The sequence below is a fragment of the Ixodes scapularis genome, unplaced genomic scaffold (genome assembly GCF_016920785.2).
Source record: "Ixodes scapularis isolate PalLabHiFi unplaced genomic scaffold, ASM1692078v2 PGA_scaffold7__128_contigs__length_106722199, whole genome shotgun sequence".
Lineage (NCBI taxonomy): Eukaryota > Metazoa > Arthropoda > Arachnida > Ixodida > Ixodidae > Ixodes > Ixodes scapularis.
The window spans coordinates 35,544,298-35,566,792 of record NW_024609882.1 but is presented as its reverse complement, the minus strand read 5'-3'; the positions used below and the strand labels follow the sequence as shown (position 1 = coordinate 35,566,792).

Here is a 22,495-nt window from a genome sequence, read left to right as displayed (position 1 = left end):
TAGCGCCTTTCTGTTCGGAGCGATGCGTGGAACTGCGAGAATGCAGTCGCTACCAACGTTTATCTACGAACGTTGGTCGCTGCAACCTGTAGTTTATAGTTGCGATGACTTCAAGCAGGTAGGCTGCCGTAGAGATAATTACAGACGGCGTAAATTTCCGCACCCAGCTGTCTACAAAGCAGCTGGTTGCGATCTTTCAATTCTGATAACCAAGAAGCTGTAAGAGATCCTCGTCTCTCCCAGTCGTACTCGGTCGCAAGAGTGTGAACGGGCCTTTACACTGAAGAAAACTGATGATGCTGTCCGAGCAGAAGCTTGATCCGTTTGAGCATGGTATTATGCGTGAACCACTGAAAGGGTACGGCTTAAAACTAGCCTGTTGGAATATCCAGCAAAACTGGGACTTTCGATTTGGATCATCATTATAGGTGGATTAGATATTATCCTTGGTGAGGGCGTCGAGAACGAGAGCTTCCTCGAACAATATACGACGGGGCAAGTTAGCTGACGTAGGTAAATGTTAAACATGATGATGTTGCCAAATCCTCGGGTAAAGTCTCCATCTTTAGCTTTCTCTGATGCTTATTGGACAGTCGGAGGTTTCTGCTGGGGGAGTTTTGTCGACAAATGTTAAATGTTTCACCCGCACACGGATGGTGATAGACATCTCGGAGGCCGCTGTTGCGTTTGTTCTGAGCATTTCTTCAGACACTGGTTTATTTCAGCGTTTGTGCGGCAACAGAGCGATTTAAAACCTGCAAATAAATCACGGGTTGTCAGTTGCTTCCTTCGTGAAATAGCAGACGCTCACAATTCAAGCTCGCGTTTGATTTCGTTGCCCGCGGGACGCGATTTCTATCAAAAAATCTACTTTTTTTTTTTTTTTTTCCGTTCGGTTCCGCGACACATCGTAGCAGACGAACCCTCGTCGTCTGCTCCCGCTCCTCGCCGGCCCCGCCGGAGCGAGGCATGACGGGATTGCATTTTGGCGCACTCCCGATTTTCTCGGTGCAGCGAGTGCATGCACGCGTGGGGTGTCAGCGCTGAAACGAACTCGGAGAGTGCAACCACTCGTGGAGTGCCGGCCGAAACGAACCCGTTCCACGCTGCGAGTGGGCACGCGTGGGCACGAGTGCCGCGAAACGAACTCGCTATTATTTACATTTTATTGTCTGAATGTGGCGCCATCTGCTGGCGGAAATAACTCTCCGCAAGAGCAGAGTCGGCAGAGTCGCAGAGTCGCAGCCTGCAGCGTAGGGTCGGTAGGGTGCCGATTAGTGCCGATAATTCTCGTCCGTGATCAGGCCATCGGTCGCCCGGTTTTCGGTTGCAGAGATGGCTTTACGAATTATTTTACGGAACGTCGATACCCTCATTTTGCATGGTCGAACAGCGCACAATGCCCAGGTGAGGACGTAGTTTGGAACAAAATACTTTTTCAACTTGTGCACTTTTAGTTTTAAGTCAACATCTTGCGTAACTCCGGTCCCTTGAGCTATGTGAAGCATTTGGGAAAGCTCGCCGCTCACCTAATACGGACTTTGGTCACGCATTTCGTAAGCAACAGTTTAAAAGAAAACCTACAGCGCAAAAGTTTTAACAGTTTTCAAAGTTTGCATAGTATGTGCCGTAGTCCGTATTAATGTTCACGCTTAATAGCGAAGATCGGCATTCGTGTCGGCGTGAGTTGCTCTATCTGATTTTCAAATTTGTTTCATGCTAACATTTCTAGTGAGATAAAAAAAATGTATCATCTCAACATGCGTTGTATAAACTGTACTGCCGCAACCTTATAAGCGCAAGTTATGTGCGGTTGCGAGCTTGCCATGTTTTTTCCCTAAAATTCAAGCACCTTTCATCTCTATGTTTTTTTTTTTTCTTTTTCTCCTCTCCTTTCTACTTTTGTGCAGAGGTGCCTTTCCACAAGTGCAGCTAGAAAAGCCCGCTTCTACGGCTCGGCAGAGGAGGCTGTCAAGGATATCAAAACGGGATCCAAACTTCTTGTTGGAGGTTTGGACTCATCCTTACATATAGATCACGTCTGGGCGTGTGGGGTATGGGTTCTGAGTAGTTGCGTCTTGGGGAGAGGACTGCTCAGTGATCTTCATTTAAACGTTTCTGTATATTAAAGTATGCCATCCATGGATGGCACACATTCATGTAGATACTGGTTAAGAGATGTTTGTGGTGGAGTGCTTGTAGCTTAACTTTGCATAGATTCTTATCTGCAACAGGGGGGATTGATTCGATTTGTTGAACCAGAGGCTACTTTCCAGCCCACCAATCTACCTCTAACTCCCGCAATTTAAATTAAAAAAAAAAAAGGTTATTCAACATGTGGAATCAAAAATAAATGCTTGGGGGATTGTTTAGTGTAAAGGTGGAAAGAGTGCTTATTGTTGCTGTGCACGCCGTACAGGTTTCGGTCTGTGTGGCATTCCCGAAAACTTGATAGCTGCGCTGTCCAAGTCCAACATCAAAGACCTGGTTGTTGTGAGTAACAACGCTGGAGTAGATGGCTTTGGGCTTGGCATCCTTCTCAAGACAAGGCAGGTTTGTAACTTCTTGGCTCTCATTTGAGATTTGTTTGACTACAAGTAACTTGTGGCTTTAAAGAACCTTACGTGTATAGTCAAGTGCCCTTATAAACAAATACTCCAGTTCGCAATATCTGTTAGTTACATCAGTAGCTTAGCAGTGAACTTTTGAATATACCGTAAAATCCCGTAAAAACGTCCACCCAAAATGAAGGGATAAATGATGAAAAATTTGGAGTGGGCAATCTTTGGGGATGCAACAGCAAAATGTTATCAAAATTGGTGATAAACACGAGGGGGAGGGGGCTTTGTTTCCTACTATACTCTGTTTCACCTTGCAACCGAGTGCAGTGGATGCTAAGAATCACAGGAGCAAATGCGGGGCCGTTTGAATGTTTTGCGACCTGGAACAAGGGGCGCAGTGTCGTGCGGAGGACATATCACGCACTACGTTCACAGAGCTGGATTGGTTAAGATGGCTCATAGCGTCCGCTGCGGTCACACGGAAGGTGAAACAGAGTATACAAACTATGTGAAACGGGAACGGATACAACAGATCGCGGACGTGGCAAATTTGTATTCCACAGTGCGACAAAGATGCAAGAAGCCACTAGAAACACTGGCGTTGCGGGAACCAACATAGCGTGCGCAGATCACGGACAAAAGCACGGTAACCCGCTAAGAGTTCGCCCATCACTGGAACGGATACCGCAGAACATGAACACAGCAGGTTCGCGCTAAATGGTGTGATAAACACGCGGGAAACCGCTACAAACTCGTGTTTCACAGGAACTGATGTCATGCGCGCAGATTGCTGACGCAGCAGATTCGCGTGCCACAGTGTGATAAATGCGAGAGAACCACTGCATACTCTCCCGCCACACGTCTCGGTACCGCAGATAGCACGATTAATGAAATTCCCGTTGTGCATCGCTTGTTCAATATCTGGTGGGATTCAAGGAAGGGGCGATCTTTCAGAATTTTTACTTTATGGATATTCAGCCCAGAAAACAAGATGGGCAATCTCTGAGGGATGTGCGTTCATACGAAATTTTACAGTAGAAAGCTTTTGACAAAATTTTACACTTTGTACACAGGTGTTTGTTCTAACAGTAGTGTGTTATAAGGGAGGCTGATATGACTGGGCTTCACTGTATGAATGTCTGTTTTCATTTAGGTACATTTTACTACTAGCTGCACCAAGAGTATATAGACTACTTCTGGAGCTTGAATGTTGAAATCTGTAGGGTAACTGATAGTGTTTTATCTGTTTCATCGTACATGTGTGCAGGGAAAAATGGTGGCACCATCTATAGGTAGCTGTGTTAAAACAGCTCTTACAAAAATTCTTGATGCCTACTGTATTTTGAATGCAATTGTATTTTATATTGCATCTGTTTGTAGTTTGTAGCAGTTTGTTTTCATTGCTTAAAACTTTTCTAAGTATGAAAATTTTCATGTTTTAGCCAGTCTGTCTGAAGTCAACCATATAAAGATAATTGTATGCTTCTCACCATGGCAACAGCATACCAGTTTTATTTTTGTGATTGCATGTCTCACACAGCAACAACGATCTTTCTAGGGCTTACCTCCTGTAAGACAACCCTAACTTTATACCACACTATTCTTAGTAGCCAGGGAAGCACATTTTATATGACAATTGAGTTAGTTCTTTGCAGATTCGACATTATTTCATGTTGCACCTTAAATAAAAACACCTTTAGTCATTTGTGGCATCTTACCAATTACAGGTGAAGCGCATGATTTCCTCCTACGTCGGGGAAAATGCAGAGTTTGAGCGGCAGTTCCTCTCTGGAGAGCTTGAGCTTGAATTTGTCCCTCAGGTACAGTGGCATTTAGGCAATTTTTCTTGAGAAACTTGGTGGTTTTCACCGTTGGTCAATGGAGGAAAGCATTGCATTACAGTGGGTGGTAGTTTTAACACCTCTTAAAGGGGTACTGCAGCGTTTTCTTCATAGTCCTCAGTTTGCATGAAAAATTGCTAAACACACCAACGAGCATTTTTAAAATAGTAACACATATTTTGTGATTGCCTGAAGCTGAGCAGGTTGGTTATTCATACTTGTAGATACGCCAGCTCAACGGAGGAAGAAAAACGCAAAACAAAGAGTCGCAAGGAACATACACACGCACTCCGCTGGTGTTCGTGTGTATGTTCCTTGCGACTCTTTGTTTTGCATTTTAGAGCGCAGCTCTTAGGGGCCCGTTTCCGGCTTGAGCGGCGTCGCCGTCGCCGTCGGCGTAACCGCGCGGTGCATCATGGGAAATGTCCCATAATGCACCGCGCGAGCCCCCCCACCGGGGTCACGTGACCTCGTGGGGGGTCACGTGACCCCCCCGAGGTCACGTGACTCCCCCGAGGTCACGTGACCCCCCGAGGTCACGTGACCCCCCGAGGTCACGTGACCCCCGCCGATGTCGCGTGACCCCCCGATGACGTCATCGTCACTGATGACGTCACCGGCATCCACATCGTCATCGTCATCATCACTGATGACGTCACCAGCATCCACATCGTCATCGTCATCATCACTGATGACGTCACCGGCATCCACATCGTCATCGTCATCATCACTGATGACGTCACCGGAATCCGCATCGTCATCGTCATCATTACTGATGACGTCACCGGCATCCACATCGTCATCGTCATCATCACTGATGACGTCACCGGCATCCCCATCGTCATCGTCATCATCACTGATGACGTCACCGGCATCCACATCGTCATCGTCATCATCACTGATGACGTCACCGGCATCCACATCGTCATCGTCATCATCACTGATGACGTCACCGGCATCCGCATCGTCATCGTCATCATCACTGATGACGTCACCGGCATCCCCATCGTCATCGTCATCATCACTGATGTCACCGGCATCCACATCGTCATCATCACTGATGACGTCACCGGCATCCACATTGTCATCGTCATCATCACTGATGCCGTCACCGGCATCCACATCGTCATCGTCATCATCACTGACGACGTCACCGGCATCCGCATCGTCATCGTCATCATCACTGATGACGTCATCAGTGACGTCACTGATGTCGTCACCGGCATCCGCATCGTCATCGTCATCATCACTGATGACGTCATCAGCGACGTCACTGATGACGTCACCGACATTCGCATCGTCATCGTCATCATCACTGGTGAAGCCATCAGTGACGTCACTAATGACGTCATCGGTACCCGCATCGTCATCGTCACGGGTGACGTCATCAGTGACGCCAGTGATGACATCATCGGCATTGGGGGTCACGTGACCCCCAAGGTCACGTGACCCCCCCCCCCCTGGTTAGTTTACCCCCCCCCCCCCCGTGCCCTTCCCTCCTCCTCCTCAAGAGCTGCGCTCTAATTCGGCGTTACAGGGAGTTGTAAGCGGCTTTCATTTTTTTCTTCCTCCGTTCAGCTGGCGTATCTACAAGTAACACATATATTGGGCCCAAAATAATTATTTTTTTCGTGAAGTTATTGAATCTAGAATTTTTGTCCTCACCGTGTTTTTCAAAGTGAGTCTTTACTGGCAACAATGAAAAAGTGACGTCAGCGGAAGGCAGGGGTTCATTTTTTGGACTGTAGACTTCGTTCACAACTGATTACAAGCAGTTTCATGGTGTTAAACAAATGCTTTGGTAGCTCGCTCCAGCACCCACGCAGCAGCATGAAACAAATGCTCGGCACATTCTATCTCTTAAACTCTCCACTCGACCTACGAATATGACGGAGGCTTATTGCGGAGAAGGTGCCGTCTAACCGAGCTTTCGGCTGCACGTCAAAAGATCCCCAGGTGGTCGAAATTAATCCCCAGTCCTCCGCTGGTGCGTGCCAGATGCCCGTCGTAGGTTTGGCACGTAAAACCCCCAAATTTGACTTTGACTCGCTCGACCTATGAGCCTGCCTCCCACCGACATCACGGCACTGAAAAGTGTGGGTATACAGTGTAATCCACTTATAACGATACCAGATATAACGATATATCGCTTATAGCGATCAAATTTTTTAGATTTGATCGCTATTTTTTTAGATTTGATTTGATCCAGATATAACGATAATCGGCTATAACGATTGGATTTTGCGGTTTTCTCAATATCGTTATAAGTGGACTGCACTGTATTTGAATGTCACTTTTGGCGTCACTTTCACTTGCCGATTTCACAATCACTATTATGAATTTCATGACTATAAATAGCATACCGGAAGGGGTAAAGGCCGGCGATTCCGAAAATATAGGTAGTTGGCGTAGCTCAACAAATAGCCAGAGTACCCTTTTGAAATAGCCTTAGCTGCTTTATGAACATATTAGAGCGCAGCTCTTAGGCGCCCGTTTCCGGCTTGAGCGGCGTCGCCGTCGGCGTAACCAAGGTCACGTGACCCCCCCCCCCCCCCCCCCCCCGAGGTCAGGTGACCCCCCTCGGAGCATATTAAAGAATGAGGGGAGGAGGGGGAGAAGGAGGAGGAGGAGGAGGGGTCTACCCTCCCCTCAGTACCCTTCCCTCCTCCTCCTCTAGAGCTGCACTCCAATTCGGCGTTACAGGGAGTTGTAAATGGCTTTCACTTTTTGAAAATCTCTTACACTACTGCATTTCATCCTAAAATAACCATGGTGGACACTGCCAGCCATTGGAGCCAATTTAGCGCCGAGAACATGCCACATACAATGCTGGTTGGGCGACGTGCAAAGTTAATGTGGTATTGCTTGCAGTTCATTCTGATGATGGCAGTTTTTTTCACGAAAAAATTGGCTTACCTCTGCTTTTGTACAGGCTGTACAAGGACTTCATTGTGTCAATTTGTAAAAGATCGACACATGATCAGGCACAGGCGACGCTTGAATTGAAGTGCAATGCATGCTTGTTACCGAGCGGGCGAATGTCACGCTCAGTCAGTCGACGCAGGTCACTGCTTTTAGTGCATACACAGCCTTCAGCACTACATGTATTATTTGTGCCTTTTCGTTTGTTCTTTTTCAGATGAGCATTTCACGCCTAATTCCTCTTGTCTAGCGAGCCAAAATTTCACGTAAAGTTCAGCCGAGCTACCCAGATGTGAAAATTTTTATGATTCTAGATGAAGCAAAAAGAAATGCCAGACTTTTTGGCTGGGTGGGCTCCTTTCTTAGAGTGGATGTCTATACGACGCAGGAGAGGAGAACTGCAATTATAGTTAAATGCGCAGGGTTCCAAAAGTGCCGTCACTGAAGGTAATACTTTTTGTCGGTGGTAAAATGAGCGTTGTTCCTCCGATGCCAGGGCACCTTGGCAGAAAGACTGAGGGCAGGTGGCGCAGGCATTCCAGCATTCTTCACACCGACAGCCTACGGCACCCTCATCCACAAGGGCGGCGCTCCAATCTGCTACGACAGTAACGGCAATGTTGCAATCACTAGTGAGCCCAGACCAGTGAGTAAGAGATGCTCTGAACAGCACTAAGGTAGATACTGTACTAGTTTTGTAAGAAAACATTGTTTCTAGCTTTTTTTTTTTTTTATGGAACTTTAAAAGTAGTCATTCTTAGCTCTGTAATCGCATAATGAAAAGGGAAATAGCTCCTTACTCTAATGCTTTGCATGCCATAGCCACCGCCGACGTAAGCAATGCGGGGAGTGGCGATTATCTAACATCTCGTTATTGCTCCACGGCCAATGATATTGCGTCAATGAATGCAAAAAATGCCAATGGACGAATTGTGTAGCAAGAAGGTCGACATAACAAGCCAAACCCCGCATTCATTAAGCCGTCGGTGACCACAGAATGCTGATTGATGACGGAAAATTTCTGAAACTCGCAACTCTGTTGACATTTTAGTTGAGGCCAAATTGTAATCTAGCTGAATACGAAATTCTAGGCAAACGCTAGTTTCAGTTGGTAACCGACAGATAGACACTCAACCGATGCTTACTGCGACGGAGAGCTTATACCTGGTGGGACGGAGTGAGAGCGCCATAGTGGGAGGGGGGAAAATATGACTTAATGAGAAAAATTTCCTGCTGGTACTCCTGCGATTTTTTTGTGGAAGCAATTCGTGTAAATGTCAGTTGATGTACTGCATTTCTGCGCCTCTACAAATATGTTCGCAGCACCAAGTGTTCAATGGCAAGAACTACATTCTGGAGCATGCCATCACCGGAGACTTTGCATTGGTCAAGGCCTGGAAAGCCGACAAGGCCGGCAACCTTGTGTTTAGGTAAGGCACTTTTTCATATTTCAAATTGCGACGCAGATAACGGCTTCTGGCTCTCATACTTTCACAAATGCCAACACTCTATTTTTTTTATTTTTTGTTGATCCTGCTTTTGGTATGTTTGCAACTCCATAGCACCACTTGTGGTGTAGCTGTTGGTCACTTTCTGCTGTATTGGGGAGTTTAAGTAGGTAGTTCTGATAACTATATGCTCGATACTTTGCCAGTGCTTTTCCATGTACATTGTATCATTTATTGGGTATCATTATTGGACTGCAAACACGAAATACTGAAACACTGAAGTAAGGATGAAAGTTCAGATGCTGAGTGTATTGTAAGAAATTAACCTTTGGTTTTTGCAGAAGGTAATTTACAGTGTTGTCTTTGCAGGAAGACAGCTTCGAATTTTAACCCAGTCATGTGCAAGGCGGCAAAGTATACAATTGCAGAGGTTAGTCATTTTTTTTTCCTTTGCATTGAACCGTGTTAGTGCATTAACGATTGTTAGCGGTATTCAAATTTCCAGGGTTTGGGCTAGTACAGTAACTTTTATAGCACACCATTTTTTAGCACTTTACACGGTTGCCAGGTGATGACTGTTGGTGCTTTAGATTAAGTCTCTTGTAATTTGGGTACCTAAAAAAGAGAGGAGCCATGAGAGATTTTACATCTCACTCTAACTGGCAGTACAGTCAAGAGTACCGTATTTACTCAAGTAATAGCCGCACTATTTATGAACAAGGCCCTTGCATCTGCTTTCCCGCAAAACGTATACACCCAATCATCGTGTTGCGCATAAATGAGTACATAGCGAATAACTAGATCGAGAACACGATTCTCCATACAAATGCAATCTTCACAGATGGTATCTTCGCTCGAAGACGTTATCTCTGTCTTGTAAACAGCTAGAGTCATGCTGTCGATCGCGGTGATTGGCAATTCGCGTGCTCCGCAGGAAAGCGAGCCCTGAGGTTTTTTTTCATAAACAGTGCGGCTATTACTCGAGTGAATACGGTAACATTCGTGCTCTGAGGTCTAGTTGTGCAACATTGTTTGATCTTTATTCAAGAGTTCCTTTTGGTTGTTCTGATAGGATTTGTGAGTGTTTTTCTTGGGTTTTGTGACAGCCTTGTGTAAGTAAGAAAACCACTATGAGACGTCACATAACCTAGTAATTGATTTACAATAGATCTAGAAAGAGGAGTGAAGTGTGATGTAATTGTAGGTGATTATATAAGAAATTTCTAGGTTTATTTCGCAGGAGTTTCCTTGTCAACGTTCAGAATTATTACAGATGCAGCATCTCGGATGTTGAAACCTATGATACGCTAGAACTGGTGTGCCAAGGGCATACCAGGAGACTGCAGAAGAAAGTTTGTTGAAAACTTTCTTCAGCAGTCCTAGCTCACTTTTGTGAAATATTGTAGACAGTGCCATGTGGCCTACCGAGCTAAGAGAACAAACAGGATTTGCTCCCCCCCCCTATGTGGCTCTTTTACTTTAATGCCTTGCTTTTGTTCCCTTGCATGGCTAAGGTGGAAGAGGTGTGTGAAGTCGGAGACATTCCAGCAGACCAGATTCACATTCCTAGCATCTACGTCGATGGCATCTTCAAGGGAAAGAGCTTCGAGAAGAGGATTGAGGTGCGTGATTCCTGGTTCACATTTTGTTGCTGATTAGAATCCTAGTCCTGGAACTCAGTTGATTTTATATGGTTATGCCGATCAACTGTGTTAGTCGCACGGTAAATGAAACCCTCATTCACAGGCTTTGAGGTTGTATGGCTTCCATAAACCCCTTATAAGCTGAAATCAATTGTGGTGAGAGAAGTAATCTTTGCTCAAAGCATGTGCATTATACCCACGTCATCTACTATTATCAAGTTTTTTTGTCTGTATCATTTTGTCATTTGCCTGAGGCTCCGGTTTCTTTTGTTTTGTCACCTTCATTCTTTACAAGAACTTCCACATTAGAAATATTCTTTACTTCTTTGCAAAATACCGCAATACATTTTTTGGAATTCAGTCATTTGGGACTGCAAGTTACGACTCCGGTTGTAACTACCGTAATTACCCGATTCTAACGCGCCCCCGATTCTAACGTGCACCCCATTTTCATACCCAAAAATGAGGATTCTAACATGCCCACAATTCTAACGCGCACCCGGTTTTCATGAGCAACAAAAATCAGTGTTTGTGCAAAAAGAACAAGCGAAGTTTATTTATCAGTAAGCACTGTGCTCGTAAGCACCATCACTCACACTCGTCCTCGTTGCCGTCCATCACGTTCGAAATTCCGCACTTCTTGAACGCGCACTCCACCATAGCAGATGGGATTGTGCTCCATGCCTCAAAAAGCCATCCAGCCATCTCTTCTAGAGACGCGCGCTTCAGTCTTTTGGCGGGCATGAACGTGTGAGGGCCGTTAATCAGTCACTCATTGTAGAGTGCCCGCACCCGGCCCTTCACGGGTTTGTTGAGGCACACATCCAGTGGCTGAAGCTGGGAGGTCATGCCGCCTGGGATGACGACAAGGTCCGTGTTGCACGCGGCAAGTTTATCCTTCACGCGCTGGTCGAGGTGGCACTTGAATGCGTCGAGCACAAGCATCGCACGCACTCCCAGGTCGGCGCCGGGCCTTTTCCGCCACACACAGTTTATCCAATCGATGACCAGATTGGTGTCCATCCACCCTTTTTCGTTGGCTCGCACAATGACGTTTCGAGGAAATGTCACGTCTTTCGGAAGCGTCTTCCGCTTAAAGGGCAACTCCGCTCAATTCCGAAGATTTCGGGATAATGATTGATTTCGAATTAAAAAGCCCTAGTAAAACACACTACGTCGTTTGCTTCGTGAAAAATGGGGTATATATTTTTAAATCTGATTTTAAACACGAGCAGAAATCGAAACCGAAACTTCGGCTCCGCCCGGCAACATTGGCCTCGGGTCACCAAGTACATGGCCATCACGTGGTACGAGATGTCACGTGATCCTCGGCCCAACGACGGGCGGGATTGGGGCGGGCGTGTGGCAGGCGCGAGTGTCGTCTGCACCGCACTCTTCGCCACGTTTTGGTGTCTACGGCATTCGACGACGTCTGCACGACTGCGGCATAAGTGCGCGCACGTGGTGTCCGTAGTGTGGACGAAACTCCGAGAGACAATAATCACAATCGGTGAGACGATGACGGCGGTTGTGACGCAGAAGACGACGGTAACGGCGGGGCCACGGCGGGCGGCCAAACGGCTCCCAAGAAACGCGCTGCGCAGGCGCGTTACGCCAATCACGTGGACATTGCTGAGCGCCGAGAGGCAACGTTGCTGACGTCATGCGCTACGCTCGCCCGGAGAAGTGAAAACAAGCAAAAGGGGGCCATGTAGATGGCGTTTAGCTCAATGTTGGCCCCGCCCATGCCGTAGCCTTGACTGCGCTGTTGGTTGCACCTGAATTCGCCCGCTCAAGTCAGCTGGTTTCGGCAACTTGGCGAGTTGCAAAGTTTGCCGGACCGTTGAAGAAACATTTAGACAGAACTGCGTCGTAAGATTTCACGTTTGGTCTTCCTAGGTGATACTGAAGAGGACTGCATTGTTTTTTCAAAACCAAAAATGAAGCGGAGTTGCCCTTTAAAGATCAAATATTGAGGCAACTTGTGACCGTCCGCAGTGCAACAGAGCATTGCCGTCACCCGCGTCTTCTCGTGTCCAGAGGACAGCACGCAAACTTGTTTAGCTCCCTTCACCTCCACTGTCGTGTTGGCGGGCATGTCGAAGTACATCGGTGTCTGGTCTGCATTTCCGATTTGTCCCAGCAGATACCCATGCTTCTGGCGCACTGATATTACGAACCGCTGGAAGGGTACAAGCTTCTCTTCGTAAGCTTCAGGCAGCTTCTGGCAGATTCCAGTCCGCCTCTGAAGAGAAAACCCTTTCCTTTTCATGAACTTTGTTATCCAGTTTCTGCTGGCCTTGAAGGTGCTTCTGGGTATGCCTCGGTGGCGAGCTAGCTCGAGAGCTTTGACTTTCAATATCTCAGTTGTCACCGGCATCTGGTCGGCTCTCAGCTTCTTCACGTAGTCGGCCAGGGCATCTTCGACGACAAAGAACCGCCCTGTCCGTGGCCCGTTGAACCCTTTCCGGGTCGACTTGCTTGCGAAGATCTTTTCTCTCTGCTTTCGCCAGTCGCGAACACAAGTTTTCGGCACACCGAAAGTGCGCGAAGCGGCTCTGTTGCCGTTCGTCTCTGCAAATAAACAAACTTTCTTCTTAAGGCCGGCCTCGTAATGAAAACGCCGCGCCTTAGCTGGTGCGGCGGCCATTTCAGCTCCGCGAGTACGAGTTGTCTGTCTCGGCGACGTTGACAACTGACAAGGCAAATCGCTAGAGCAGCTCCTCAGGTTGCGAAATTCAAGACGTGATTGCGATCACGAGACCACGTGTGTTGCGCTGTTGCGCAGAGGCTACGCTGCTTCTTGTAATAGCGATGACAGTGAGACTTGCCGGTAGCGTGATTTCGGTTTTTGTTTCGGTTTAGTATCCGATTGTAACGCGCATGCCATTTCTAGCTGTATTTTTCTTGAAAAAATGTGCACGTTAGAATCGGGTACTTACGGTAGCTGAAAAGAAGTGTCCTCAGAAGCTCCAGGTAAAACCCTGGTTAATAAAAAGGAATGTCTCACTGGTAGAAATAACAGAGAACATGCAGGAGAGCTGGCGAACTCGGGGTTTTCAAGAGGTTGAATATCTTTGCGTGCATCTTCTGTTTCCTTTTAGAAAAGGAAAACGCGGTCGAAGGCGGAGGGCGCTGCCAAGGACGACACCCGGAGCCGCATCATCAGAAGGGCGGCCCTGGAATTCGAAGACGGCATGTACGGTATCCTTTAGGAGGCGCTCACCTTTTAAAGGTGGGACCCCTTTTTCTCGCTCGCGTGCTGCCTCAGAGAGTCGTCGTGTCCTTGACGGAAGTTCAAAGTGAACCTGGGCATTGGCATCCCAGTGCTGGCCAGCAACTACATCCCCAAGGGAATCAGCGTCGTGCTTCACAGCGAGAATGGGATCCTTGGGGTGGTGAGTTTTCGGTCGCCTTTATATTCCTGAAGCTCGTTGGTGTGAGGTGCTTCATTTTGTGTGGCTAAAGGTAAAGACTTCGACTCGGCGGTTTTGCTCAGTCTGTTGCTACACCGATGATCGCACCAATCCACAGACAAGCGGCTTATTTGTTTAGCTTGGAACGAGTGTTATTATCAGTAAATATTGTTCCGATACCTAACCCATGTTGCACATGTAGCCCAGTACCCATCCACTATTATACTCCGTGTTTTTATTAATATTTTTTGTTTAAAGGAACACTGACACCCCCCAAAATTTTTTAAAAATTTTTTGCCAGGCGCTTCATTATGGTGTCGGAGGACTACCCAATTAATATTTTGCAACAGAGTAGAGTATTTTTTTAATAAAGCCAAAAGACGCAACTGCTCGAAACCGAAACCGAAACCCGACGGAGGTCGGAGAAGTGGAGAGAAGAGAGTGAGTGGCGGAAGTCACGTGGCTACACCCGACCGTGTTTTTTTTTTTTTTTTCTTCTCCTTTTCGGTAGCAGACGACATGCGGCATTTGGGAACTGTTCGCCGTGGGATTCTTTTGCAGTTATGTATGTTCCGCTCGTTGTTCTGTACTCCAAGATGAGTTGTTTTGTACATTGAGGAGTTGGAGATGAGTAGTGAGTGCCCATGGTGAATTTTGATCGGCTCCGAAAAGAATACACCCAAGATGTTGCGTGAAGAGCTGGCTCACATGTCCCGCGTCCGAAACAGAAATGGCATTGTGCGACAGAGTTTCCGAAAGATCAACGGGATCGGGACCAATGGCTGGCTGCGATTCCTGTAGACCATTTACGGGCACCTCGGAAAGCGGACGCTACCTGATTTATATGCTCCTTGCATTTTGTGGAAAGTGATTACATTGAGTTCGCAGGTGTCAAAAAGGAAATCCCATACCATTTAATTCAGCGACGTGTCGTCCACAACATTTGTTTCTTATATTTTTTTTGTTTCTTAAGTAATAATTGTAAAAAAACAAATGTAGACATCAAAAAATATTTGAAAAAAAAAAAAAAAAAGGTTTTACGGGGTATTGAACTCGGTCCTACCGCGTGTGAAGGGGACGTCTTTCCCACTGAGCTACTGGGGCATATCGAATATAGGGTATCTCTTTTCTTAGTAATAATTCAGCCGATAAACTAAGTTGGAAAGTTTGCTGCCGATTTTCTTCTAGCAAAAGCACTCCCGGGTCGAAGTCGGGATGCACCACGCATTGGCGACATTCTCACCTAGTAAAGAAATCGTACGCGTGCATATTCAACTCGAAGTAGACACGGCGCGCTTGACGTTTGCGCGAGCGATGTCTTCAGCCACAAGAAGGGAGCGACGGCTCGGCGACGCCTTCGTGCAAAGCGGCTTGGTGGTGGGGCGTGTCGTACGGGATAAATACCAATTCTTTTGACCAGTCCCGAATTTCTCTTTTAAAGGCAGACAAAATTCGCCGGTACCGCGAACGACAGTTCTGAAATAGAGGTCCCACGCCCGTTGTCCACTGCCATCGCCGTCCCTGCGAGTCCCACGATACGTGAAACGACGCACGCACAGAATGCTTCCGGTTGTCTGTGGAACTTTTTTTTCAATCAACGTATTTGCAGCTTTTTAGAAACCACAAAAAATGGGTTTCATATTTTTTTCTATTTTTAATATTGAGTGTGTGCTTTCAGTGACCCACGACTTTGATTAAATTTGGTGGTCGCATCGATACCTTAGAAAACGGCCCGTGACCGCGGAAAAGAGAGTGAGCGAGACTCGAACCGGCCAGTTCTTGATCGGCGGTTCTCGGGCGGAAAAAAACCCGATTTTGAGCCGCAAATTCTGTTCTGGGTAGTTGAGCTCTCATATGTCACGTACAACTAAAAACCTCGGCGAGCATAAATACCCTGTCAGTGTCCCTTTAAGTGAATGCATTTAGTGTTTTTAGTTTTTGAGTCTTCTGGTAGCAGTGGGAAAGTGTTATAGTAACCGAGGGAACATGTATGCTTGGGTTTTCTGTGGAAATTATTGGCTCTCCAGAGCCCGCTTACTAAACCCAGAGTAATAGCAGGGTGTGGCCATGAACGCAGGGACCATACCCGACGGAGGAGGAAGTTGACCCCGACCTCATCAACGCCGGCAAAGAGACTGTCACCGCTTTGCCAGGAGCATCCTACTTTGGAAGCGACGAGTCCTTCGCAATGATCAGGGGGTGAGCATAAATGACAACAAACACTTTCATTTGGAGAAAAAAAAAAAAAAAAACAGTTTGGTTCAAAGTAAAGGGTGTTGTTAGTTTTGACAATAACTTCGTAAAACTGCCGCATTTAGCTTTGTTTTTCTGGTGGATGCAACAAATTGTGTATTGAATCCCTCAAAGGCCACACTCTTTTGGCAGCAAGAATGCAAGGTAGAGGTTTGAATTTCAGCAACTTGTGTCATGAAAACCTGGTATAATTTGTGAAAGATTTTTTTTTGCTGTACATTTTTTTTTTTATTTGCTACCTGAGGATCTGTTTCTTGGGTGAAGACATTGCATTATTTTTGTATTTATACTGACAACTTTATATAGAGTCAGCTCCACATTGATGCTGAAAATAGTTTCATTTTGCCTCAAGAATTAGAGATCATGTATTGATTAGTAAATAGACCTGCCTCCTACTTCAGACCTCTGTGAACAGTTGGCAGCAAACAGAACCCACCTTGTAAGGTATGTGTAGACCAGCAGTTTATTATTTATTTTTATTCCAGGTTGCCCCACAGTGCCAGAGGCATTATTAATGTGGAGAGGGTGGATACAGTTGCATAAAATATAGCCACCTGATGTTCATATACATAGAATGAATCAGCAAAGAACAAAAACACATTGCACAAGCTGCACCAATTCACATAGAAGTTACAATCTAAACAAGTTCATTGCTAATTTAACACTGCTTGCAAACTTATTGGACGAAAAAAAAAAAAGTTGCGGTGGCTTTATGACAGCATATAACAAAAGGTGTATGACAGTAGTCCAAATTTGGAAATACAATTTTACACTTCAAAACTCAATTTTTTCATTCAAAGGACCAATGAACACAAGTTGACGATCGGGAATATGCGGGTCTTAGCTTACTTTTTTATGATTACTTTTTGACTCTGGTTTCACTGGTGCCACAGTATTGGCACTTCTAGGGAACATAGTTATGCAGTGTTACCAATTGCCTTTGTTAAAGCTAGCTATTGACTGTGGTAACATTTCTCTCCATGCCTGTCAGGAGTGAAAGATTTTGCTTTTTTTACTTTGCAATCTATTTTAGGGGGCACGTTGACCTCACAATGCTGGGTGCAATGGAGGTGTCGCAATATGGAGACCTGGCCAACTGGATGATTCCTGTGAGTTTGCTACCTTGGCATCTATTAGTGTTTGTACCCATGCCTCAAGGAAAGATGCTAAATTCCTTTACTTCTTTTGAAAATCTTGTGTGCTACCATTTAGGGCACAGGTTATGAAAGCTTCAGCCCAAGTAAACCAATTTATCAGAGTTGGATAGCTGTACATTGGTATTAGCAGAATCACAGGAATGAGTATTTCTTTATGAGCTCATATATTGAAAACCTGATGCCGGTTGACAGTTGCCTTTTCGAAGCTATTTCAATCCATTCTTGGGGGTCTCCTTCTCTTAGCTGTTTGCACGCTGCTTGCCCTCTAAAATATGCAGAAATGGCAAGGACAACCAATCTCTTGAGTTTGGCTCAGGTTGAAAAAACACTCGGGGGTTCTGTACTTGGGGTAAAGGGATCACCTTCACCCCAAGCACAGTAAAGCTCCTGCCTCACATACTGTTGCAAAATGCACACGTAGAGGCTAACAGTATGCTAAAAGCATAGGGTCAGCTTGGGCGTGCCCGCTTTTCAAAGCAAGTCACAAAAGTTGTCATTTGTGAGTATGGTCTGAAGTGTTGAAGGTCTCGAAATGTTCTTGGAATTTCCTCAGCGTTGAACGAACATTGCGTTTCAGGGCAAGCTGGTCAAGGGAATGGGTGGGGCCATGGACCTTGTGTCCAGCAAGGCTGCCGGAACCAGGGTGGTGGTTACTATGGAACACTGCTCCAAGGCTGGCAAGCCCAAGATCATGAAGGACTGCACGCTGCCGCTGACGGGTCAGCGCTGTGTTGACCTCATCATCACCGAGAAGGTGCGTTTGCCGATCTTCCAAGTTATAAAGAAGCCACCCCTTGTGAACAAAGAAACGAAAGCTCTTAGAGTAGTTCATTTATTTACTTCATGATACTACCTGGCCCGAACAGGATTGTAGTATGAGAGGAGAAACACAACATGACAAAAATTGGAGCAAAAAAAAGATGGAAAACTGGTTTCCAGACATTATGCAATGTTAACACCCAACACAAAGCAGTTAGAAGAATTAATGTTTGTAGTCGTGATGTGATTAAAATGCAATCTAATTAGAAAACGGTGACATCATCTGTGAAGAAGTCTAAAGATTGAATTTGTCGCTAATGCTGGCAATCTGCTCCATTCAATCATGTATTTGGAAGAAAACAGCATTTATTGTGTCAATTGAACTTTGCACTTTATTATTGAGATTGTGCACAAGCAAATCTGGTGCTTAATCAACCTGAAAGCCTGTGGTAGAATTGGGTAACATTGGCATTTAATGTGCCTCGAGCCATTGAAAGTAAAACCTTCGATCATGCTATATGCGCTTTTCACCTTAGTGTGAGTGGTTTTTCCTTTCACATGAATGACGACAGAGAACTTTACATGTCGTAATTTGTGTATTATCCTTTCCAGCTTCATGAATTGTTGACAATCGCAATTCGAAGCTTCTAGTTTTCAGGAATGGCTTGGGTTTGATTGGAACATAACGTATTTTTGGAAGCCTGTGCAATTTCTCTGTTCTTTTGCAGTGTGTTTTTGAGGTGTGCGAGGAGAAAGGCTTGACATTGACTGAAATTGCGGAAGGCCTCAAGTTGGAGGACATAACCAACAGTACAGCATGTCCATTTGAGGTAGGGTTCAAAATAAAAACATCTAGACTAATTTATTTAATTTTTTTTTTTTGCATTAGCTTTATTTAATTTTATGTGCTTCGAATTATATCGTTTGTTGAACGTAATATTATTTACACTGTATATATTTTGGATCATTCTATCAAAATAGTACCACCCCGTGGAGACTTCTAAACTTTTCTGCTTGGCTTCTCTGATGTACGCTGTGACATTCCACACTGGACGATCCTTTTTCTATATTTCTATCGTCCTTCAAGGTTTCTTAGCTAGAATATGCCTGCACCGAAGTCTGAAAAGGGTGATTTAATGAAGGTGGGCACAGGGTGCTACGCTATATTAATTGCTGCATGCTATTGCAGATTTTTTATTTTTTTATTTTCTTTATAGCTAAGGTAAAACATGCAATTGCAAATATTTCTTGTTCTCATGACATGCAACTAAAAAACTGTAAAAAAAACACCAATGTATTTATACTTACTATGTCACACAGCATATGTTAAGGGGGGACATGGCCTGGGAGGGTCAACTTTTGAACCGCTCCCTTAAATAGATTCAAACTTTCAGGGTGCATTGATCCCAATTAGGATTGATGACATCTAAGGTTTCAGTCTCGTAGGCCAATTCCACTACACACAATGCTTAAAAAGCTCCAGAAAAAAGTGACTTCAGTAGGAAATGTATCTAAAAAATATAATAATTGCAATCCACAAAACATTTGTTATAATGTGAAGTAGAATACCCATAGTGCAAGTTAAGCAAAAAATTAATTGTAGAAAATGCAATTCGAGAGAAAAACAATAACACCCAAAAAGTGCAAAAGATTTTAACAAATTTTTGTGTTTTAGAATATTCAGTTTTTGTCATGAAGAAGTTAGCTTTTTCAGAGTATGAGTACCTTAACTTGTTCCTCAGGAAATTTCAGTCCGGGATGCCACTGAATGAAATTATTAAACTTTCAAAATGTCAAATGATACATTTCCTCATACCACATTTCCTGCCGAAAAGTGGAACTGAGAAAAATGCATCTGAAGTTTCAACTTTAGGTTTCTTTCTTTTCTATGAGCCCGAGTTAGGCGAAACTTACCTGGGGCATCGTTAGTACCTTCCTCTTTGAGACTTCATTGTTCTCCTAGCAATAGCTACCAGTTTGTGTCATTTGCAGGCAAGCTAACTTTTGTAGCAGGTATTCCTTGACAGATAAACTGGCAATAACTAAGAGGCAAATCTTACTAAGGAAGAGCAGCAAGGCAGGAATATGATCTGAAGTGGAAGATACTGTGAAAGGGTGTTACTGAAGATGACACAATATCACGTCGCCGGGCAGGACCAATTGTAAACCCTGTTTCAGGTCTCAACCAATTAGATTGCTCATACCAAATTTTCAGGATTTCTTCTGTTTGGATGTAAAGGGTTCCCCTGGGCATTAATACTTTTAAACTTTGAAAGCTTCTACGGGCTAAATCCAGAGTAAATGGCGTTTCCAATGAGGGTGAGACGTTCTGGCTATGTTAAACGAGTATGAAGCAGTACTAAATAAAAAACACAAAAAACTTGCTCCCAGCTGACGCAGAGGGCTGCCGACATGTCGAAAATAATTTATTGTGAGATAAATCCTGCATGTTTATAAATGAAATTTTCTGAAACCATTCTTTGGAAGTTAATAAACATAAACATGTAATTTTTGAAAAAAACATTTTTCCTGAAAATTTGGATTTCCGAGGCCATGTCCCCCCTTAAACAAGTTACTGTGCAAACTGTTTCCTTCAGTATATGTTAAAAACATCATGCAGTATGTGTTAACTGTAAATGTAACATAACGTAAAGAAAAAAAAGAAGAAAAGTGACAATTCCGTGAAAAATTGACTGAAGAAGTTTTTAATATAATCTTTTTTTTTACAGGTATCGCCCAAACTCAAGCCAATGCAACAGGTGAACCTCTGAGATAACTCAAGTGAAATATGTGCAATTTCAAGAACTCTGGGGACCTGCTCGTTCGCAAGGGGTTGCATTTATTTTTTTCTCTGCTACGCTAAGTGAAAGAACATTGGGTGAAAATCCATGTTGTGTGTTTCAAGCTGGAGTTATTTTTATCTTGTGTTGATGACCTCAGTGGAGATTGCTTATTGCTAAGGGTTTCATAGCCTCACAATGGAAATGTTGGAATGCTTGCTTTTTGGAGATGTTATTTTGTTTGTTCCTGCAGGTCTTTGGTTTGATTTTCAGGAATATGGTGCCAATACAAACTGTTAATTTTTTCGGCGTTAGATATGAAGATTGTTTTGTCTCAACCTGTTTTTTTATGTTTTTACTGCACACTGAAGTCACATCTTGCAGGTTACTACCAACTTTTAAGTTTATATCTTTGCTTTAGAAGCAGCACATGGTTTCAAAACTTTAGACACATTTTGTATTATTGCATCTTCGGGGTACTTTATACTTCTGTTTTTGGTGGCGACATGTTCTGCTTGTGTTCCACTAGATCAGGGGTGGCCAAGCTGCGGCTCTTCGTGTGTTAAAGTGCGGTTCGCGGCTCCCTCCCCTACCCCCCCCCTTTCCCGCCTCCTTCCCGGTCACACGAACACTTCCCCCAAAAGAGATATGGAACACGTTCTGAATCTAAAGACAGGTTGCGATTTGGTAGTCTTGAGCTACTGCTACCTTATGTACAGTTGGACAAACGTTTGCTGCCCCCCCCCCCCCCCCCCCTTTTTTTTTGTGGCTTTTGGAAGTTTTGTGGTTTTCTTTGCGGCTCTTAGTCCGGGTCAGCCTGGCCACCCCTGCACTAGATGGACATTGGTGGCTTTTTGTATGCTTGTGTTTACTCGATAGATGTTGGCTTGGGCGTACCAACCGAGGAGGAGGGGGGCCGCTCCCCCCCTCCCCAAAATACCAGAAGCCGCTTTTTTTTTAGATGTTAATTGTGTGGGGAGGGGGGGAGGGGGTCAGAGAAAAAGGCATGGTGTCGGACAATGCCTTCAATGGCGCATTTTTTAAATAGTGAAGAAAATGCTAACATTTTCATCGGTCCGGTTCGGAGAAAATGGAAAACGAAGTGCAATCTCGCCATGACAATGCTAAAAGTAAAAAAAAGATATTGGTCAAAAACACGGCCGTACGTAAAAAAAGTGTGCCCACCCTAAAAAAAAAAAAAGCAAAAGACTGGCGAGAAAAGAAAAAAAAACGCGGGGGCTTAGGGTTTTATTTGTTCTTCATTTGTTTACACTCTTCTTGAAGAAGACGACGAAGTGTTTTCACGCCAAAGCGCCCTCTGCTGCTAGAGTCGCCGTTCATCGACCCCGGCATGGCCTTCCAAGACGGGGGCCCATCACTCCCACAACTCCAGACGGTTAGCCACCTCGTTGGCTCCGAGGCAAAGCGCCGGCCTATGGATCCCCAGTTGGCAGGTTCAAATCCCGGCCGAGGTGCCCGCAATCTGACTCAGGCTTATTGCAAAGGAGGTGCTGTGTAACCGAGCTTTCGGTTGCACGTCAACAGATCCACAGGTGGTCGAAATTAATCCTCGGTCCAATGCTGCGGCGTGCCAGATGCCTGTCGTTGGTTTGGCACGTAAAACCCCCCAATTTAAAAATTTTTAACTCCAGACGGCTTCTACCAATAGACCGACCCACTCAGCAGCGGCATTCCAAGGACAAGCCGAACGAACA

At 45.1% G+C, this 22,495-nt stretch overlaps 1 protein-coding gene across 1 annotated transcript; it reads left to right on the top strand.

The window, feature by feature from the left end:
* Positions 1 to 985: 985 nt before the first annotated feature.
* Positions 986 to 21,118, top strand: LOC8026185 (succinyl-CoA:3-ketoacid coenzyme A transferase 1, mitochondrial). Its single transcript, XM_029968640.4, has 15 exons — positions 986 to 1,407; positions 1,911 to 2,010; positions 2,420 to 2,553; positions 4,289 to 4,381; positions 7,821 to 7,970; positions 8,648 to 8,754; positions 9,142 to 9,202; positions 10,287 to 10,394; positions 13,520 to 13,619; positions 13,719 to 13,813; positions 15,909 to 16,030; positions 17,118 to 17,193; positions 17,819 to 17,995; positions 18,729 to 18,830; positions 20,730 to 21,118. Exons 1-15 carry the CDS (start codon positions 1,336 to 1,338, stop codon positions 20,769 to 20,771), a joined length of 1,539 nt encoding a protein of 512 aa, XP_029824500.3. The 5' UTR covers positions 986 to 1,335; the 3' UTR covers positions 20,772 to 21,118.
* Positions 21,119 to 22,495: the final 1,377 nt, after the last annotated feature.